The sequence below is a fragment of the Nylanderia fulva genome, unplaced genomic scaffold (assembly GCF_048542155.1).
Source record: "Nylanderia fulva isolate GAGA-0341 unplaced genomic scaffold, ASM4854215v1 Scaffold14, whole genome shotgun sequence".
Taxonomy (NCBI): Eukaryota; Metazoa; Arthropoda; class Insecta; order Hymenoptera; family Formicidae; genus Nylanderia; species Nylanderia fulva.
In genome coordinates, this window is record NW_028189622.1 from 497,718 (window position 1) to 521,366 (window position 23,649).

General features: G+C 32.4%; 1 protein-coding gene across 2 annotated transcripts in view; it reads right to left on the reverse strand.

The window, feature by feature from the left end:
• Syt7 (Synaptotagmin 7) overlaps window positions 1-23,649 on the reverse strand; it is a 174,247-nt gene that overhangs the window by 118,617 nt on the left and 31,981 nt on the right. For both annotated transcript variants that reach the window (XM_085480069.1, XM_085480070.1), the window contains exon 3: window positions 462-700. In XM_085480069.1, the coding sequence (XP_085336195.1) occupies window positions 462-694 (233 nt within the window). In that variant the 5' untranslated portion in view covers window positions 695-700. The remainder of the gene's footprint in view (window positions 1-461; window positions 701-23,649) is intronic.

Consider the following 23,649-nt stretch of genomic DNA (forward strand, 5'->3'; position numbering starts at 1 on the left):
TAGAATGTCATTCTTACAATTGTGAAAAAAGATAACTCAAAATTAATGATATTCTATATTAAGTTGTCATATCTTCAAAATAAATAATATTGTAATCGCAGCTCCTTTTACCTCCCGTCGGAGTCTACGACTTTAAATAGAATATATATGTATACTTACTTGTTCTATATTTATTGGCACGTTATTAACTATTGCAATTTATATATACAAACGAGATATGGAAATCCAAAAGAAATATATTTATATTGAATATTGGTACTAATGTGATACGATTATTCATCTGTTATTTCTATTAATGATTATTCATCTTATAGCCATTTATATTACTCCATTGTTTATATTAATATATCATCGACGTCAAATCAATGATTTAATAAAATAGAAGAACGGAATAATAATTATTTCGGAGAATGATATGAGTTCTCTCGGCTATTTCGCGAAATGAAAAAAAGATCACTCACCCAAGAGCTTTTGTGCTGATAAGAGGTGTCTTCAGATTCAGAAAACCATTTTTCTTGGTAGGTTGCTGTTGACTCGAACCGTCGCCATTTTCATTCTGATCTTCGAGATCGTCGTCCCGTTGCTTGGACTTTTTGCGGAGATAATGCCACATCGCTAATGCAAGTGCTATTAAAATTGCGAGAGCTGCAACTGTTCCGAAAACTGCTGTCAGTATGACGCTACGACGTTCCATTCCCACCTGGAATGCATAAGAAAACACACATCCATCAGGATAAACGCATTTATCCGTCACTCGTGTTTACGTCATTCTCGCGATACAATCTTCAATCGAACAAATCCCATGAATCACGTTCGAAACAGCTTGTTATTTTTTATTATCATTTGTAAAATTGATAAAAACAAAATAACAAGTTATTCTCGAATTTCTTCAAGTTTTTTCATGTGAAAAATGAGCTACGTTATTTTTTTGTCGAACGACACAATGAAGACATCGACGCTTTTCATAAAAAGATGATACGAGCGAGTACTTAATAAATTCGAGGAGATATAAGATTTTTTTCCCGACAGAGAAAACACGGCTGTGCAACGTTGGCGACGAGAATGCGTCTTTCTCTTACAGGTCAGAACTTGGCATGATGGAGCACGTCCGAAAAATTCATTCGCAGACTTCGCACGTACTGTGAGGTTGCTGCAGCCAAGGCAAGAGCGCCCGGTCAATAATACGGAGGAGTGTAATACCTTGACAGTGATCTACACATACATACGTAGCCGCGCTGTCTACAGTAGACATAGGGAAGGCATCGGCGCTAGACGTTACGCTCATGAGAGATAAACCTTCCTGTCATTCCACGCACGAATGAGATTTGGCGGACGCAATTTCGGATATCTACACGTGCACGCCAACTATTTCGGTCGCGGATAAGCCACGTCAAATAAAGACGCGAGTGATGTCGTTTGAAAGACCGTAACTTGATTGATCGAGGCATTCCTATGAATATCTCCGCGCACGAATTGTTAACAGTATTATTCGTGTATTCCAGCAAAATTATACGGGACCATCGTGGCGAGATTGAAATTATTGTTATCAATATTTCAGGCGTTTTTCAATGTACAGTTGTTACGCGAGAAAGTTTCAAAGTATTATCTTGAATTATTCTAAAGGTATTAATAATTTGTACTCTGCGTTACGTAAGTTGATAAGAATCATCCTTATGCGTAAATTAAAAAATTAAATGAAATTCTAATTCGAAGTAACCGCTTTATCTGGAGGATATAATCATTCCCATTTATATTCGAGAAATGTTGATATTATTACGAGATAGCATCAAAATATAGTCCTGCTTTGTTAGCACTTTGCAAATTAATTTTGCCTTATCTGCTTGACGAATGCGAAAAATGGATAGATGAAATTGTTCCTAGGAAACGTCGAAAATTTTGTATTCTTTTCAAATGATTTTATAATTTAGTTATTATGTGGACGCAAAAAGGCATATCGCATCGCACATAATTTCATTTTGCTTAATTGTTCTATAAATCTTTTGACTCAACCTAATAAATAATGGAGATTTTTCCCGAGTCACGTATACCCTTAATTTGGAAGCATTATTTCCAATGACGTTCAAGTTAAACTGTGACTTAAAAGAAGACGCCTCTATATTTTACCTCTCACGACCCTTTTAAAAGAGCTAACGCGTTTCCATAGACATTCTGGATACAGCCACGCGATATTTTCGATTCTCGTAGATCAACCTATTCTTCTTCTTCTCGAAAAAGCCGTTAATAAAATATTATAATTAATTATCTAATTTAATTTTTTTATAACATCTTCTTGAGAAAATCTCATTAATTTTTCCTCTAAATATTCATTTCTTTACTTATCTCTATTCTTCAAAATATTTGAATATTTTATTCTTAATTTAAAAATTTCCATTATAAAAAAATACTATTATAATTCTAATAAATCCTAATAAATTCTACTATAATTTCACCAAAATGATCTATATACCATAAATGATATTCCTGAGAAAGGATTATTCGAGACTATTACTTTTAAGATTACACAGCAATGCCAATTAAATTCACGACGATGCGATGTAAAATCCTTGTAAGGGGCTCCTTGCAGAAAACGTTAACAAACGAACGAGGAAAAGGTCTGCAATAATAATACGGTACGAGCCCGGGCTCATTAACATTATGGCTCTGTCCGGGCGTGTTTTGCGAGCGAATGCGACTAAGTGCACTTTAGAATGAAGAGCCGTTTTTCACCACGGAGACGCGTACCATTTAAACTTGTTACTTCATGCGTCCCCATTGAAACGCGATCATCGGTTGATAAAGCGATTACAGTTTGCGGACAGAGAAAATACTGGCGCGCAATCATCGGTGACTAATCAACGATGGCTTTCAAGCAATTTTAAATGCACGGAATGGCCGCAATCAGTTTTTCCGTTCGCTAAAAGCTAATGAATTCTACAGGCCGTATTGACGCGATAATTATCGCGCAGTGATACAAGTCAGCGTTGCGTCATACGTTGTATAAAAGCTTCATTATAGGTTGTCATAACGAGTAAAATATATTTCTCTTTGCAATCAAGTTGTATAGGAAAAAGTCTGCAATTTGATAAGCGGCTGTTACATAATTTTGTAATTTTTGTTGAAACGAGGACCGCACTTTTTACGGTATGAAAATTACATATATATATATATATATATATATATATATCATTTTAAAAAATTTCATTTACGTGATGTAAAAATCATATTTAGCAACTGATAATGCAAAAAGAATTTGCATTTAATGTATATAAAATGCAAAACAGTATAAAGAGGTATCAAGTAAAATGTTCACTTGACGTAAGTGAAGATAATTATACATTAAATGCTACTGCAAAAGAGATTAAGCACGTGGCGGTTTCGTTTCATTGTTTAAAATTACACTGAGCTATGGCAGATTAAGATAAATACCTCAACATACAAAATTGAAAATAGAATTAATGCGGATTACAGCGTAAAAAGTTAAATGCGTAGCTTTATGCTTCAAATCGTACATTATCTAGCTTTATACATTAAAGAAGAGTATCAAAGAATTTTCGATTGAAAGGAAATGGTGCTGTTCTGTAACGCATTATAAATGTACATTTCACAGTAGCACTTAGTGTTGGAAGCATAAAATAATAAAAGGCTTTAAAAATATTATTTTTTTCCAATTTTGTGCAATGAGAAAGATTTCTAATGAATTTTAAATATCATTCTAAAATATTTGCAGAAACAACATTTTTCTATGTTTTTTCTTTTTTAGTTAAATTATTTTTTTATCGCAGAAAGAAAGAAATATGCCCGTGATATTATTTTCTTGTACCTACATTTATTTAGATGAACGAAAAGAATAAGCAAAAATGTCAGAATTGAGGCAATAACAATTTCCAACATCGTATAAATCAAAGTATAAAATATTCATCAACACAAATAATCAGTGGATCTAATTTAAAGAAAGTACCTACAGAGATACAGGAGTTTTATTATACAAACACTTACGTAATTCAAAAATAAAGTATAATTTAAATTGATTAGATGCTATATATATAATGTTCAAGATAGATCAAAATTAAATTGATATTAGAAATTACGGTGCTTTAACGTCATAAAGTTTCAACAACGCTAAAGTATGCTTTTACGAAGATTATAAATAATTGAAAGCTGTTGTTTAAAGTTCATTAATTCGTTTTATAAATAAATATATTTTTCCGATAAAAAATATTCATCGTGCAGAAAAAATCTATGAAATTTACTTCGTCGTCCACGTGTAACAAATGACACGTCATTACGACTAAATTTAAAACTTTATCAGCGCACGAATTTCGTTACTTACAAGTTTGCGAGCACCTGAATCGACTGCTCTGAACGTGTCATTGAAATTCGGATCCAACTCCGAGAAGTATTTTCTCGCGAGTCCCGCATTACACCATGCTTTCCTTCTTCATGATATTTAAAGACGCGTTAGCGAAAGTTTTCACTCGCGTAAAAATAACCCCTTTAAGATTTCGCAATTTAACCAAGGAGCAGTATATTCTCTCAAAGCTCCGTCTGACTGATTTAAGCAGGATGGATTGGAATCATCATCCTCCAGAGACGTATTTACGGTGAAACATTTAACAACCGGAACGGACCGCGCATATAATCCCTACATATGTATCCCTCTTAAGTAAATACATACGCTGACATATGAAATATGCATTGTAAACAAGAACATGTTGACGCGTGAGAAGAAGATTTAATTTTTTTTTATTCAGAAAAGTGTTCATGCAATTTTTAAACTTGTATAGGTATTTAACTTCTTCCTCGTGATATTTTTATTCAGATGTCATTCAAAGTGATTTAAAATGCTTTTATAAACTTTTAAATACATATAAATTACTCATTCTGTCCGAAATATAAACGAGACACAAGGAAATAGGAAATTTTTATAATAATATTTCTTCGTGATCGATCGTTAGAGCGAAAAAAAAACAAGTAACTTATTTTAGTTGTACATCTTGAAAAGTTGGAAAAGATAGATGATAGCTTGAAACCAAGCTATCTGGAGTCACGAGAATCAGCAATGTCACAATATAGACAGATAATATTTCGTTGTTGAGACTATCTTTAGTTGTTGGAAAAGTAACGTATGAGTTATTCGATAGACTGACAAAAGTTTCGTATCCATTTATTATAGCAAGGAGATACTTGTCCTATCTCTTATATTTCAGAAGCTTTCAAGCCGCACTATTTCGATACTAATATATTTCTGACAACTTAAAATAGGTGAAATACGAAAAGAAAAATAATACACAGCACAAAATAAAAAAAAACTACTAATTTACTAATTGAGTCTGGAAGAGACGAGCACTACTAAGATTAATTCGACATTAAATGAGATCGTTAAAATTAATTTTTGCAATAGGCCCATTATATTGATGGCAAAAACGTTAAACTTCATTTAGTATGAAATACCTGCTTAGCGAAAGTGCATCACAAGCAATTTGTAATATTTTCAAAATTAACTTTATCAAAACTTTCATTTCATCTTTGCTCTTATTTAGCAGAAATATTATCCTGCATGTTTTTTTTTTTAATAATAATTATACTTTTATCTACATTAAATTAACAAAAGTTCAAATAATCTGGAAATTTACGTTTTCTTCTGTCTCATAAATTATGATATAATCGACAAGGCAAATCGCAAAAATAACCTTTCTGGTAACGATAAATTAGATAAAATGCATGATAATTCAAGTTCTTGGTGAAATACACAAAAACCGAGATTTTGAATGCAGTTAGTTGCTTTTAATGAGCCATCAAAATGCGATAATAATCCGGAACAAAATAAATCATCGATAAAAATAGATAAGGTGAAGCGCGAACGAGATTTTCCTTTCGTAATCATTCCAGCACAATTCCTGGCATTCCGCCATGAATAAGGGTAAGTTAAGATTCAATTAAAGTTCTGCCGCGAAGATCACGGTCATTGAATTTTTTCACGATTCATTGATTGAAGATGCACCATTTACTTTGAATTCAAATATTACTATTTAATATTCGTATTTTTAATAATTATTTTTTATATTATATTATCTTTGGTTCTCACAGATTTGACATTTTTTTAAATTCGAAATTGAAAATATATAAGCCTATTGTTATTGAAATCTACCCGTATAATGCGCATAACATGTCTCGAGAGTGGCATACAAAGAATGATTTCCCCTGTGTATAATCGATACTCATCCTGTTTTTGAATTGAAGTTTCACAGGTAGAATAGCCTTTTTTACATAATATTTCTGTAACGCTAAAAATGAATAAAACATCGCTACGTTTTGTGAAATAATTCAATAAATTTTAATCACATTTTTTAAAACTGCACCAGATCATATTTGAAAAGTGCTATGTAATAATTTTTTTAGAATTGTAGTACGATTAAATTAATCAACTATAATAATTGTCAAATTACCAAAGTATTAGAGATCAAAAACCACACAGTATATATCCTCCAAAAACTATATGGATACATATATCTACATTCTGTTGATTTTTCTAATGAGAGGAAAGATGAGATTTTTCACACTAATTTCCAAGCAGTTCCTCTGAGTAAACGTCTTAAATTTATTAATTAAAAACCAACGAACACTAGTAAGAAAAGAACGATATATTTAATTCGACCCAAACTAGCCGAGAAAATTTTTATTTTATTTCCACAACGTTTCGACCATCTGTTTTTGGTCCTTTGATGATTTTTTGACGATCCATCATAACGATAAGATGCGGTTACTTTCTTTCAAAAGTTATTTCAAATGTTTTTAAAAAAGTCCGATAATCATATTGTTTAATAATCATGACAACAGTGTCAACTAACTGCGTTTTTATCAAGAAATTTTTCACTTGAAAAGGACCAAAAACAGATGGTCGAAACGTTGTGGAAATCAAATAAAAATTTTCTTGGCTAGTTTGAATTCGAATTAAATACATCGTTCCTATTTTAAATACCACTAGCGACGTTATAAGTATTCAATTTGACTAGTAAGAAATATTAATAACAATCCCCAACACTTTTTCCCTCTTTCCTTCTCTGTCGCTCTTTCCCTCTCATTTGCCGCATCTTTTTTATTTCCGCGAAAGATAAAAATCCAGAAATATGCATCTAAAAGCAATCATCTGCTCCAGCGCTCTGCGTCGCCAAATTTCCCCATCGGTTTGCCTTTCCGCCGCTGGTTATTGGCGAACCGCCAGGAATGAGACTTGGTGAACCAATTAAAGTGGTCCGCGCCGATAGGAGAGCGCCCACGTTTCGCGCCCGGCCGCTTACCGTCGCGGAGAAAAATCAACTCCGATTCCCATCACAGCCGCGCGGAAGCAAGCGGAGGCGTGTAATTTAACGTCGTAATTAAATCGCCCCGCTTTATTTCCGGCTAGCTGGCAGTTTGTCGACCGAGAGAAGGAGCAATTGCGCACACGCATGCATCAAATCGCTACCACGCCACGGTTGAATGACAGTTTATATACGATCGCGCATGCGGAATTTGCGCGACACGCATATCCACACACACACACACACACATATATATATATATATATATATATATATATATATATATATATGTATGTATATATATATATGTATATATATATATATATGTATATATATATATATATGTATATATATATATATATATATACACACATGCAACGGTGGAAAAACGTCACAGCGACCTGCATTCTGCAGCGGAGAAAAAGCCCAGTGTACGCCGAGGGTAGCACGCAGATGTCAGCACTTATCGCGCACCCTCGAATAAGGGGGTTGAAAAAATATATCGTCTTCGAGCAACAAAACGTTCCTCACCATCCCTCGATGGTATCGCTAAAGCTTTCTATCTCTGCGCGTTCACCCTCACCCAATTTCTCTTTCTCCGCTTGCTCCACTTCTCGCGCACCCTCTATCATCCCCTTCTTCTCTCTCTCTCTCTCTCTCTGTCTCGACCGGTGTTTCTCGTCCGCCACTCGTCGAATACCGCGAGTGAATTCGCGGCTGACTCGACAGAGGATTCGGTCCTCTCCGGAAATTCTCGCGCACCTTCGGAGGGTCGCACCACCGGGCTCTGTCAGTTGTTGCCCCAGTGCGTTATCCCGTGACCCGCGAGAATTTCATCCCTTTCCCTACCCTCGCCTCATCGGAAAGCCAATTACGTGATTACCACCTTTGCGCGCATCCATATGCTAATGAAGATCTGGTCGGGAGATCAACACCGAATCAAATGCGGATTTGTAACACGGAGGTAGCTGTCAAAATTTGAAATGCTAAAAAAATATACCGGGTTTAATAGAATTGGTAACGGTTGACGTTAAAAGCGTGTTTTTGGGGGTTTTTTTTTCTGATAAATCCAGAGTAAAGCAAAATGAATATTTAAAAAAAGAGAGAAATAGTCATAACGGAATTAGTCTCTCAAAATTTGCAAATATTTCTTTTTCTTCTTCGATTAATTTACAAAGTTAATACCGACTCTTCTTTGATAAAAATTGTATCAGTTGTTATCGCCTTTATATCTAATTTAGATCAAGATGAATGATGACATTAACTTATGGATCAAAGGTTAATAACTTTTACGTATATTATAAAAAAGTTTAATTTCGTTTACTCTTTTTAAAGGATGAGGATCGCATCTGGTTTCTAAATTATTTTGAGTGAATGAGAGAGAGAGAGAGAGAGAGAACTGAGAACGCTAATATTTGCTCAGATGCAAATCTGTAATTCTGTCATCCTCAATTCAAAGTTTGCAAAGTCCGTTCGATTTAAATAATTATTCAAAGAATTATGTCTCGTCACACGTGTTTTATAGATAATCTCGAAACGAACATTTTTAAGTCTTGTATATTTTAACGTAATTTGAATTATTTATCAGTTATGTGTCTCAAATTATTTTAATATTGACGTACAATTATCAAAACCAAGGATATAATAATAAACTATCGTTGAGCATGGAAAAAATCGTGACTAGAACTTGGATGGTACGATAATAAAACAGCATGTTATGAGATTTATTCGTATATACGGATAAGCCATTAAAAATTCATTTCCACGAATTCATCCCACTCCAAATTTCCGCAATTTAATTTGACGACCGATTGCAAATCGCATCGCTAAAATATTATTGACAAATTGGTATTGGTTTTTCGCGCAAGCAAATTAAATTATGTGATTAGGTAATTATGATTATTTCCAATATTCCATACATCATTTTATCACTTTATTTTTTCGTAATAGTAATAATAAAAATAAATAGGCAATTAATAAGTACCTATATATAATTAACTCTTCTTTTATCTGTAAAACGAGCCTCGTTCCCTTTCTTAATCATTTCTTTAATTGTATAAAATCTAATCGTCAAATTAGTTGCATATAAAAGTAGATTACTGCCGTACAAAATATCGTAATAGATCAACGAAAGAAATTTTGATCAAATTAATTTATGCTAATAAGTCATTCTATTTATATGTGCATTGCGTATAAAGTCACGCATAATTAATAGCATCATTATATTGTTAATTTTAGTAAAATGGACCGTGTTGCGCATTTGTCGCGTCATTATTGCGATAAGCGCGATAATATAAATATGACTAATATTGGCCGTTCCCATCGCGAATTGTATCCCACCTGACGTCGGAAAATCGATTACGAGGTCATGTTTTAGTGATCTCCATGAGAAATTCAAAATACGCACTACGCGCGATATGATAAAACTGATTGCTTTTTATAGCAGATAGAATCGATAATCCGCAACTCGATTAAATTGATTTAACGCTCAATCTCAGTCGTTGAGTGCAGATATAACGCGAGCTAAAGCGAAAACGAAATGAGTATATAGTTGAGACTTTTCATGAAATGGAAGTTTCGGACGATTTAGCGTCCGACAATAATGAATTAAACTCTCGCGCAGCGAGATGGAAAGGGAAAGAGCGAGAGACCCTGTGTCTTAAGTGCGAAAATGTGCTATTAAAATGATAAATGAAAATTACAGAACAGACTAAAATTATGGTTGAAAAAGACGTAAAATATTAAGAGCTAAATGACACAGTTGCGAAACAGAAACTGTCCGACATCGATATCAGTGTTATAATAAATGGATCATCGATCAAATTTGAACATATCCATGTGCGACAAACGGTGATTGGGTGATTGATGATGCTCTGATTTCCCTGAACAATAGTAGTAAAATGACATAAATGTACACACCATACTATTCGGTGTGAAATGACAGCGCCATCAATAACTCGACTATATCGATTATTTCGCGTGTAGTTTTGCGAATATATATGTTGTATATCGAATTTTATTATGGAAAGACATAAAAACACGACACGAAATCACCAACATATAGTATATCAAATATTTGCACTCACATAATTTTTTTCATCCATTCGGTAATAATTTCAAGATTATAGATCCTTTCATATACGTATTTATAGCCAATTTTTTCTCAAGTAAAATGATGAATGAGATCGTAATAAGAAAACGATTTCTAAACTTTTTCTAGAAAAGTATATATAAACATAAATGTTGTATTAGATATTTTTCTCCGAGTTCTCCGGTATGTTTCACTTTACTATATGAAAATTCATTTCTCTTTCAGAATTTTTATGAAAAAGACAGAAATTGTTGATTTCGAAATAACTGAGAAGTTTATTTTAAAAAAGAATTATTTCAGTTTACGTCTAAAAAGAAATAAGAATTAATATCTGATCACAACAAAGGCATTATTTCTTTCACAATCTTCATTGGTGACATTAATTAAAAGCTTTTAGAAAGAGCTAATTAAAAGATATAATTATCAACCATTCTCATTATCGAAGATCGTTTTAATAATACAATATTTTTTGTTCATACACAAGAAATATTTTAAATTCTACAATATTTCAATTTCTCGTCAAATGTGCTTTATCACAATTTTATATTTAACACAAATCATTTCTCTGTACATATATAAATATATATTTTCAGCAAATCTCTAGATAAATCTTTAATATCTCTTATGCAATGTAAAATGTAAATACATATCGCCATCTTGCAACCCCTAAAAGAAGCGAATTTACTTGGATTCATTTATTCTACCAGAAATAGTTATCGACAGAGATTTATGAGGTTTCTTATAAGTTACACAATTAAAAAAGCTTTTGGTGCATAATTTATCATAATAAAACCTGATAATAGCAAAGACAATCACAAACAATATATAATTACATTATAATCGAGAAATAATCTATTAATAATGAAATTATCGACCTAGGATGCAGTCTCTAAATTTTAGCACCAGTTGTAATTATTCGATGAATGAAAAAAGTAAGAAATAAAACCAATAATAATCGTATTTCAAACATTATTTGTAAAGCATTATATGCATATTTATAATAAATTTCCTGTTATTCATTTCTCTTTTTAGCCCAAGATATCGACAACTGAAAATAACCGTATACACTCTCAAAAAACGAAAGATGTGTGTATTTTTAATTGCATTTGTATAAATTTGTTTTTTTTATGTAATTAGTATAATATGCTTGCGCGCAGAGATTAAGCGAGTTAAAACATCCTGCTGTATTTATATACAAAAAAGATTGACGATATAAGTATCAAATAAAAAAACTATTATGTATTCTATTCAATGAACAATTATTCCAGCACAATTTTATGCAAATCCCGGCAAATCCTCTTGATTCGAACAGAATTAGAATGGCAATTTAGCAAATACTGATATTTTGATCAACATTATATGTTATAACATGTACTTGATATTTTTCTAAAAATATTTAATTAGGTTCTTGGAGATTTAAGATGTAATTTGAGTGTCAGAAACAAAATGGTAATTTATGTAAGAGAATGTTACATAAAATATGTACAGGAAAAATCATCACAATTTTTTTCATAAGGAATGATTAATTACATTTCTTTCGGAGCAAAAAAGAACGTTCACACACACATATTGGAATTAAAAGTTCTCGAAACTTTGAATTTAAATTTTCTATTCTAATTTGCCGTTTCAGCGAAATTATTGCGGTGCCTGTTACTTTGTGCATCGTTACGATTGGCAACTGTAGAATTTTCTTAATTGCTCGTAAAACTTTTTTCTTTCTTTAAAAAGAAATTAAGCCTTTTAATAAATCCGACAGATAATTTAATACCATCATTTTTCTCTTTGAATCTGACATAGCAATATAATATTCTTACGGTTATATTATCACGCTCACATTTATTGGCAAAAATCGAGTAGAAAATTGATAAAAAAATAAAGAAAAAATACCTCTGTATTAAAAAATATTACACTATAATTTTCCTTTCTCTCTCATATTATCTGTATACTGCATTATTATTGATGTTATCGTATATTAATTGAAAGATATATATTATTTGTTTTTATATTCCTGTCTTTATACTTGAAAAGTTCCCAAAGCGACATCCAAGATTTCCGCTCTATTCGTTTTATTATAATCGTCTGTCTGTCGCGTAAACCAAAGACATTTATCGCTTTTATCGGGCGGGCTTCGAGGATTGACATGTCGTTAAAAAGCCAAGTACCTCGGCTCCGATCGATGGATCTGTTAGTGCATGGTCTCTCTCTCTATCTCTCTTTCCCTCTGGATGCAACATGGTGAGATACCGAAACGCGCGCGCGCGTTTTCCGCACAAACTCGTTTCGCCCGCGGCATATTTATTACTTCCGAGGCTTTGCGGATAAAAGCTTTTCTCTCCGTCAATCGCGGGAAAATTCACGTCTAATTCGCCGAATTTATAAGTCAAGTAATGCTTCGTCTTTTCGATACGATAATATAATATAATATATATCGAGGCACCGCGAATTATTCAATATCTCTCGATAAATATATACGCATAATATATATCGCGGACTGTTACAACTGTAAACACGTCATATCATATATGTATGTAATGACGCAGCTTCATCGTTGCTGCTTGCGCAGAGTGGATTAATTACACCGAGACCTGCCATCCTGCGCCGAAAATCATGCATCGTATTATGTAGCGCAGCTGGTGTCATTTAAAGCCGATGTGCGGTTTTAAAGGACCAAAGGGAATTTCGCATTGGGCACTCCAGTTCTCTCAGAGATCGCGTATACACGTACAATATATATATATGTATGGTGTACAATAGAATGTATATACCGGGGGGAACGATTGTAATGGATATAATACATACATTGTGAGAAATTCGATATCGCTGATCGAACGAATCCCTATTTCCCGAATTCCGAATTCTCCGCCCCGGGATTCGGCGACGATCGTTGCACGACGAAGCGCACATATGTCATGTTGCAAATCCGACGGAGAGAGAGAGAGCGATAAGTCCTCCTCCGTAAACCCTATCCGTTGCGGAAAAACTGGCGGAACTGATCCCGTTACTGGCGGAACACAGATACACGCTTGATATATCAGGGAATGAGACTTGAAGGATTATTACGGGAAGTATAATGGCGCTTGTCGAAAGAAAATTCTTTCCGAGAAAAGAAATTCTTTCTTGAACGAAATTGCGATATATATTATATATATTAATAAAATTGCGAGTGATGCACAAGTCATGATTTCAAATTGTTGGAGGATTATTCCAAAGGATTATATATATATATAATTAAAGGAATATATATATATATATATATATATATATATATACCTAGAGAGGATATATATATATATATATATATAATATTACTTGCGTATTTATATGTCTAATAATTAACTGAAAATTAATTTCCTCAAACAGCGCGCTCATTTCGCTTCGTAATCCTTATATATGTGCATAAAGCGATTACTCCTTTATATATTAACCCAATTTCATCGACAGTGGATAATATATTTGCCTATAAATTAATATAATATATTTTCTTTGAACATTATTAAAGGAAGAAGTAAGATAAGTGCATTTAAAATCCAGATATTGGTATTTAATTTATATCTTATAAGTAAAAGTCTTATCGTTAGTATTTTTTAATTCGAAAAACGAATTTTCTGTCGGAAAAAATTGTTTCCCGACTCGAATCATAATGGAGATAAAAATCTGTTTAAAAAATTATCACCGCCATTCAATTTGGGAAATAGTTTGATGAAAAAGCAACAAAAGGTAATATTGAAAAAGAGAGAGAGAGAGAAAGAGAGAGAAAATTAAACAATTTTTAAACTAAATATATCAATTATACATATATATTTTCCTATAAAATTATTATATCATTCAATAGAATGTATATACATATATTTCGCGTTTTTTCACTTTCTTTGTCATCACGCGGCGAGTTTAAACTCATAACAGAAAGTGATATCTCTACAAACAACGTGACGTCTGATTCATAGCTCTAGAGAGGATCCAGAATTTTAATCGAACTCGCGCGTATATATACGACCATAAATCTACCTAACCACTTCCATTTTAATTAATCCGCGTGTATTTATAAGCGAATCCTCATGTCGAACCCTGCTCGAGCAATAAATAACGACGACAGGAACATTGAAGAACACCGAGGAAAAGGCAAATGACAAGCTTTCCTCGCCTTCGCGAAGAGACGAGGAGCAAAAAGGCAGACGGCAGACCCAACAAAAAAATGGTGGCTCATAATTGACAAACACCGCTCAGAAATGAAAAGAACCGAAATTGGGTCAAGCACTCTCTCTCTCTATCATCTCGGGAATAAATGTAGACAGTTTCCGCGAGAGAAGGCGCGACCAATCGGAAAGCGTCGGGATTTTAACGAAGGGAAGCTTAAGCTTCTACGACAAAGAGAAAAAGAATGGGAAGCAGCTAGCTTTGAACGCAATTCCAAGTGTTTTCCAAGCGTTTTCGTAACGTCGGCCGAGTAAAACCATTTCCGTTGCTCCGATAAGAAGGAAAATATATATATATATATATATATATATATATATATACATGTATACGAGATCCTCCAGAGAAAAGGTCCGAAAGAGATGACGACGTTCTGTCCCCTTTGAGTTGTCGTAAACCAACGGAAAATCCTCCCGTGTGTGTGCATTGAGGTACCTATTTCGTTTGCCAGATTCCCATTCCCTTTCACGTCCTTCTGTATAGAATACACGCCCGATTGCAAATTTAAACGGATTCTTACGTAATCTTCTTATTACAATTCATGATACATTAAGCTTTCTAAAGGAAAATCGCGCGTCTTATTTAGCGAACCTCCGAGAATATATTTGATCTCAAGGACCTGATTTCGTCTGGAGTATCTCGTCGTATATCGATCGCTAAATTAATTAGCTGGCTCCGAAATATTGCACCATAAAGCACTATTTACGTAGAGTTCTCTCTCTATCTCTTGCACTCTACAATGTATTACATAGTAAACGTCCCGGTATGTAGCTGTTTAATCTAATTATCGCTGTGTAAATATCGTACATGGACTTTCATTATTAGAGTTTAATGTAATTATAATAATGAACGATTTTCGTGTGCGTCTACGATGCAAAATACGATGCACAAGCACTCGCTACGCCATAGTACTTTATTGTTTAATCGCGCTGTGAAATAATTGAACTGCATGAGTGAACACATAAAACACATAAATGGCTTAATTAATCTAATTACAATAAGAGGGGAAGGAACGATATTTTAAATGAATATCTTTTAAAGATCTATAATATTTAAATCGGGGATCTTTTTTCATCATAATTAATATGAGTCGGATGGTTGAAAAATATTGTCGATTTTTTCGCTCGTAGATTTTCAAATTTCCTATCGCGGGCTTTTCCTCTTAAATAATAATTTGTCAAGTGCCTTGGGGAGAGATCCGAAAATACCGATCGGTGCTTAGTCCTGCACAGAAGGACATAAATTGACCGGACTTGTACGCGGCAAGAGAAATTCATGCCGTTGATGGTCGATCTAGATTATACTCGACGCCGTCGAGGAGCGAGCTATACTAGAAAATACGGGAAAAAGTTCGAGGAGCAATAGCCCCTGCTTACGGTGCGAAACGACCTGATTTAAGCCTTTGAGATAACGTCCGAGTTTTCTTACCGCGACGCATCTACAGGGTGTATCTAAATAAGTGCGACGAATTTTAGCAAATCATTCTTCGTCGCAAATTAAGAGGGATTTCTTATATCAAATTCAGTTCTGATAAAGTCCGCGATAAAACATTCAACAGAGCTTGTTAGTTTTAGCCCCGATGCAGAAAGATAAAAAAATATTAATAAATGTAATTTTTATTCATGGAAAATTATCCACCAAGTTTCATCTTTTTAATTTGTCTGAAATTTGAGAAAAAAAATAAAAACTTAATTTTTACCTTCCTCTTTGGAGGTCTAGGAAGCGTAACTCTTCAGGGAGAAATATAAGGGTGTATGTTTATATAAGAAATCCCCTTTAATTTTCTATCAAGAATCTCATCTCCTGTTTCGCACTTATTTAGATACCCTGTATATACAATCTTCGCCATGAGGAATTTTCTCGTCCAAAATTCGCCGATACATAATATTCGATCCGATTCCCCTTTATTTCTGCTTTCGATGACCATACACGTGTCTTTTTGAAAACATTTTCATTATAAATGTTACTCTTTTCTGAATTTTGAATTAATTAACTTCTCATAAATATACATCAACCTCTCTTAAATCAAGTTTCCCGTACTTGAATCGCATTATTTACTTTGATTAGTTCGTTCATCGTTATTCTGAATATCGATTAATTAATCAAGATAAGTTCCTGACCTTTTCATTTATGTAATACATACTTATGTAATATCTTACATTTTCTCGAGAAACTATAACAATATTTTGCTCTATTTTTTTGTTTGTTTCGCCGTATATCCGTATATCTAACTGAATTATTTATCCTATATACATATGTAAGTGTGGATCAGTTCGTACATAATTGAGATAGGCCCGAAGGATCTTGACGTAAAACAAGAAGAGAACATCCCAGGGAGAGAGAGAGAAAAGGGAAGAAATATTTTATCACCGCGTCCCGTGTCGGTTTTTGATTTATGACATCGATACGTTGAATAATGCGTAAGTAATTTTCGAAAAGAGAGAACCATCGATAAAAATCGCGCACGTGTTCACAAAGGCGAATCAGAAGTCTCCATCACCGCGCGATAACCTGAAAGCAATTATTCGCGACCAGGTCCGCACTATATACATATATATATGTATCGTGCTTCGTCGACCTGGCACTTTCCTCTAGCAATCTCGGCATGCTCTCCTATCGTATCATTCACCGAGTTTGCCGCAAGTTACGCCACATGGACACGCGCGACTCGTGTTGATGGGTCAGGCTTTTACATAATGTACTACCAGACCGCCAACTTTCGTTATATCCTCTTTACTGGCTGGAGGATTTATTAAGAAATGAGATGAGAGTATGTCAAACGACGGAAGTTGCCGAAGGATTATATTCGCGTATTCTCGGCAGAGACTGTGACCTTTACGGTGATTTTATGGCAAAAAAGCCCGGTCTACTTTGATCGGCGCGAAAAAATAGAGAATATAGGCTATTTAATCGGGAAACTGAACGTTTTTAGTGAGATAATAATATAATAATCATTATAAAATTGTAAAAGAAAATTGCAACGTATTAGGAAACATTTTTTAAATCAATTTTAAGAAAATAATGCTTAAAATTCCATTATCATAAAAGATATCGCAGCGGACGTTTTCAATGTTACTATTATCTCTCTTTATTAATTTTAAATCTTTGAAAAATGGGAATTACGTGTGGTACAATAAATAATTTGTAGAAATACATGGAGCATTGATTTCCATGTGAATATAACAATTGTCTAAAGACGATAAAATTTGTGTCCAGTTGACGTCGTTCCCTTGGAATATAATAATATAACAATCATTATAAAATTGTAAAAAGAAAATTGCAACGTATTAAAAAACATTTTTTAAATCAATTTTAAGAAAATAATGCTTAAAATTCCATTATCATAAAAGATATCGCAGCGGACGTTTTCAATGTTACTATTATCTCTCTTTATTAATTTTAAATCTTTGAAAAATGGGAGTTACGTGTGGCACAATAAATAATTTGTAGAAATACATGGAGCATTGATTTCCATGTGAATATAACAATTGTCTAAAGACGATAAAATTTGTTGCCAGTTGACGTCGTTCCCTTGAAATATATAAACAACTATACAATTACAGTAAGGTTGCGATGACCTTTTGTAAAAGGTCTCTCCACATACACAACTTTTATGTTATTTTTGCTCATTTGCTTTACAAATTAGAATCAATATTCAATATTTTTTCGCGAATTACACGCCTCGCTCGTTTATTCGGTTATGTGACTGTGCTGAACGTGTTATACATATTCGAATACCGCAACTTCAACGAAGACTTTTTTGTCGAGACACGAAGCACAATACATGAATAATGGCATTTATTCGTCTAACATAAAAAATACAAATATTTGTTTTTCTAATATGAAACATAAAATGTTTACTTTTCTAACATAAAAGTAAAAATATGTATTTTTAACATGAAAATAAAAATATTTATTTTTCTAACATGAAAAATATCGAAGAACTCAGTCAATCAATTTTGATCTGCGTGTTTTTAGACGTAAAGGTTTAACAATAATAAATAACGAGAAAAACAATAATAAAATAATCTACCAAAAATTGTATAATTAAAACCTTGCAATTTGACGTAAAAATAGAAAGAACTTTTAGATTATACATCATTTTCTTTCGTTTAAGGTCGCATTTTCTAGCATTTCCAATCCATTAGCTGAATTGACGTAATTATACTTACAGAGTCATTGATTATTATATAAATAGGGGAAAAACGGCGAGTCCTGGAATTGGAATAAAAATAATTGTGTTATTCGTATTACTTATTTCGATTCATTACATCGCAAGAATGAAAGCGCCGAAAATAAAACGAATATGGCTGTGAGAAAGCTAGGGGTCATAACGAGCACGGTATTCGAGCCAGATGTCGCCTGACATTTCTGCACTTTGGAAACTAGTAATTTAATTGCTCTTATAAGACACTCATGCCCGACCCTGTCGCAGTTGCTATGTTGTGCTACACTTGGTTCGAAGGATGCTATACTTCGTCGTACGCGATAATGACATTAACCGTTCGGTCTTCTCGCTGTCAAACGCTGGGGCTCGCGTCGATATAAATCGCCGGGGATAAACGTAACATTACGCTCATGACGCGGAAAATGTCCGCAACATTCTTCAAAACAATCTGGATTGATCGATGTTCGGAAGAAAATAATAATCATTTCTTGTAAGCCTTTTCGTACGATTTTTCGATCTCATAAACATTTTTCTTTGTCACCATTTCGAGACATTTGAAAGTGTAATTAGAAGAACGGGCTATTTCAAGGTACTTTACACCATCTGCTATATGATGTATAATGCGTTGGAAAAGTTTCATTACGTTCAAAATTAAAGAGATTGTTGGAATTTGTTACGAGGGAAAAATTCATATTGTAAAGATTAAAATTAATATAACTTTTTACGGTCAAAAAAGTCTATTACATATGCAAAAAGATTGGAATTAATTCTTTGCATCTATTACTCTATAGTCGCACATTACAATTTATATTATACATTTAAAAAAAAACATATGAATTTTTGAAAACTTCCAAAATGTTTAAAATTTTCAAATATTTATATTAATTTTACTATTTTAGATTTATTTTGACATTAGATTTATATTCAACAGCTTGAGAAATCCTTCAAGTTAGATAAATAATAATGAAATATTCAATAAGTTGTTTACATGTAATTCTCTCACAATAAATATTATAATATTTAATCACGAAAATGTTATTAATTATAATCTTCATAATAAACTTCTTTCAAAGATTATGACTTCTTTTAAAGATTAAAAGATTTAATACTTTTGCTAAGTTAGCAATTTCATCTCGAGGAATTAAATTTGGATATATATATATATATATATATATTATATATATCATAATTAAGTAATTTGTTGCTTTAGTTCCAAATTTACTTCTCCCAATTAGCAGGTAATTAATATTACAGATGGTGCTGACGTAATTACGCTAACAGCCCCACTTCCAAAAATTGTTGCAACAAATCGTAAACAAAAAAGTAAATATAGCAGAATTGCAAATTCATTGTTATAAGATATTGTAAATAGATTTTCAAATTATTACATTTTTATAGATACACCAGAATACGCGAAACACTCATACATATACCACGAAATAATCATATAACAGTAAATAGAGCGAAAATTAAGCAATGAAAAATAAATTCAATATACATATCTCGAAAATAAATAATTAAAGAGATATTTTAACATTAAAATCGAAGGAAAATAATTAATTGCATTAAAATAATTTACTCTTGTATCGTCAAAATATTTTTCAAATTTATTTTGCGAGCAATAAATATGCGATAAACCGATTCATCGCCGCAAAAAAGGAGCAATTAAATTTACAAATAAATAATAAATAAATAAAATGATCGCTTAATTTACTTGGTAACTTTTCCGCATTTTTAATGCCTCCTCGTCTCACCTCTTCTTCTCTTATCTATTCATTGCTGGCTCCTTCGTGTCATTTACACATTTCCCAAAAGTACGGTTAATTACGAGCCTGCACTAATCACCAGAACAAAAGCATCGCACGGTACTTTCCATGGCACTCCTGACGTTAATAATAGACTACGATGCGCACTTTATATTGCAAAAACCATGCTTACACGAAACTCTACGATCTACTTTATAAATTAAAAATCGCGGGAAATTACAATTCATATGATGCTAAATATATGAATAGTATTTTACCCACAATTTTATCTGTTATTATATATATAAATAAATAGACATATGAATAAAAATTAAAAATAAATCTTCCACCGAAATACAATATATATCCAGAAATAGCGATTGATTTCAATAATGTAAAATACATACGTATAAAATAGTACAAGATGCATATTTCAATAGATTACCAATGCAAACTCTTCGAGCGACTCGAGAGATGATAGATAATACGACAAAGAAGAAATGCTCCGAGTCGGTACCTCGTCGTGTGAATGACAACAAGAAATGTCTCCCCACTACGCCTCCACGCAGGAATTTGGCGCGCTATTATTTACATTCACTCGTTGTCATTCAAACTCGAGACTCGACGAGACTCGAGCGAGATCGTCCTTCCGTATTGTATAATTTGCCCTTGTATCGGTAATAATAATCTTTTAAAATGCGTATCCGTATTGTATCTCTCGAATCGCGATTGCGACAAACTTTTATTTCGGAGCAGTGATTACCGAAATTTATCAATTTCAATTATCTCTTCTTAATTAGCCATTAATTCGCGATATCGAGCTAAAATTTTTGATGTCATTTTCCATATTTCTCTCGTTATAACAGTGCGTCGCCGATATATACATATTATATATCAAATTAATTCTACACGTCAAGCGTTACATATATATATATATATATATATATATATATATATATGTATATATATATTTAAAATTAAATTAAAATAAATATAAAATAAAAATGTAAAACAAATTTAAAACAAACATATATTTAACCACATATTTATTTTAATATTTATCAATTGCGTATATCATAAATTTGTTTGTGCTTCAATAATCTGTTGAAATATGTATTTTATGTCATTTATTCAGTCGAAAACTATCGCGCGTGAATCGTGTATATTTACTCGCTTGTAATGAGAGATAGAGTACAATTGCATTAGAAATACACCATTCGTTAACGACAGAGATGGCATTGTGTTACGAATGTAATCGCGCGATTTTACGATGCTAAGCAGATCGTGTAACTGTAATTGTCGCGTTTCTCCGGCGAAACGTAAAGTGCATAATTAACGTCGAAATGCCATGTAAAGTACTGTGCAATCGTCGTATTCTGGTGATTACTGCGCGCGCGATTCGTAATTAACTGTGTTTTCGGGAGCACGTCTCACGTAAGCGTTGCGAAAGAGTGGCAAAGGACAAACAACGCATACAAGATACACAAGAGAACAGAGAAAGGCTCGAAGGCATCGAGCAACGGCAAAGCAACTATGGACTGGTAACCTAATATTGTCCATTTTATTATTATTTACTATTTCGAAAATTAATCACTCGCTTGTCTTTGCAATAGTAACTCAACTTATTATTCGAAATATTCTCAATTTATCGATCGCGAAATAAGTTTACAAAATAATAACGCTGCAAGAGTCAATTATGCTAATGTAATTAATTGCTCTCCTTCGATTTTGATATTAAGATATCTCTCGAAAATATTCCTCTCTAGATATTCCAATATTGAATTTTTATTGCTCGCGTAGTTTAATTTCTAACTATATTTTATGTAATTATAATATTTTATTCTGATGACGGAATTGTTATATTTTTGACCTATATTTATTTGCAGTCTCTTAAAATTAATTATTAATTAAATCTGACATATTTATTTTTTTTTTGTTTACGATTCGCTATGAGTGCTTTTGGAAAATATTTAAATACAAGTCTAATATAAAATTCTAGCATTTCCATCTTTTATTTCAATTTTATGCTAATTAATAGAACTAATTTTTAAGATTTAAAAAACAAATTAACAATAAGTTATCACTTATTACACTAAATAGGATTTTTTAAGATAAGAGTGTCACTGTTAACATACAGTAGAGAATAATAATATATTTAGTTAGAAAAAATAAAAATAACTTTCCAACATGCGCGCTACAGCTGCAGCATGTCAAAATACTTGTTCAAAAACAGTTTTAATCTGAAAATTCAATCAAAATTATAATGTAACAGAGTATTTTAAAATCTAAATTTATATTCAACATGCAAAAACCACGGTGAATATATGATTATTCCGTTGCATAAATTTGAAAAAAAAAATGATTTTTTGTTGACATGTACGTCTATTAAATTGATTACTGAATCTGCACGTATGATTGAAACATTCGCATATAATAATGCAATTGTATGCTTTTGTGGAAATGCGAGAGAATAATGACATTTTCAATTAATAATAATAACATCGTCGGAAATTAAAGCGATCTCTTATTGGTGTCAATAATCATCATTCGCTTAATTTTGATAAACTTGATGTTTACTGTCTATAATTAAATTGTGCTTTTATGGTCATTTAAATCTCGATCAACGCACCAAACGTACACAAATATATTATAAAATAATATTTTTGTAAACAATTAATTTATGAAAATATTTTTTAATCCGTTTGAAGAGAAATAACAAATAATATAGAATTTATGTGTTTATTTTATTTAAAATTATTGGATTCACAAATATATATGCAAATTTGTTTCCATTTTAATTTTCATTTTTATGCTTAAATATAACTTTTTTAAAAACACGTGTGTTGTGTGATATATAATTTACTACCATAAATTTTATAAATATTTCATCTTAATATATGCGAGTATATAATTTTAATATACGTCTTTTTCTTAAAAATGGACAAATAAATACATGAAAAATAAATAACATTGTATTTTAAGAAACACCTTTGATATTTTCCATTATGCAATTAATAGGTAAAATTCGTTAGAGGGTTTGTTAACATCGCCGCGTGTCTGCATCGGCGCTGACTGTCGCAATAGGGCGATCGATGATATTTGACCCTTCCGATGAGTGAATCAACGTTAACTTCTAGTTACGGATGCGATATC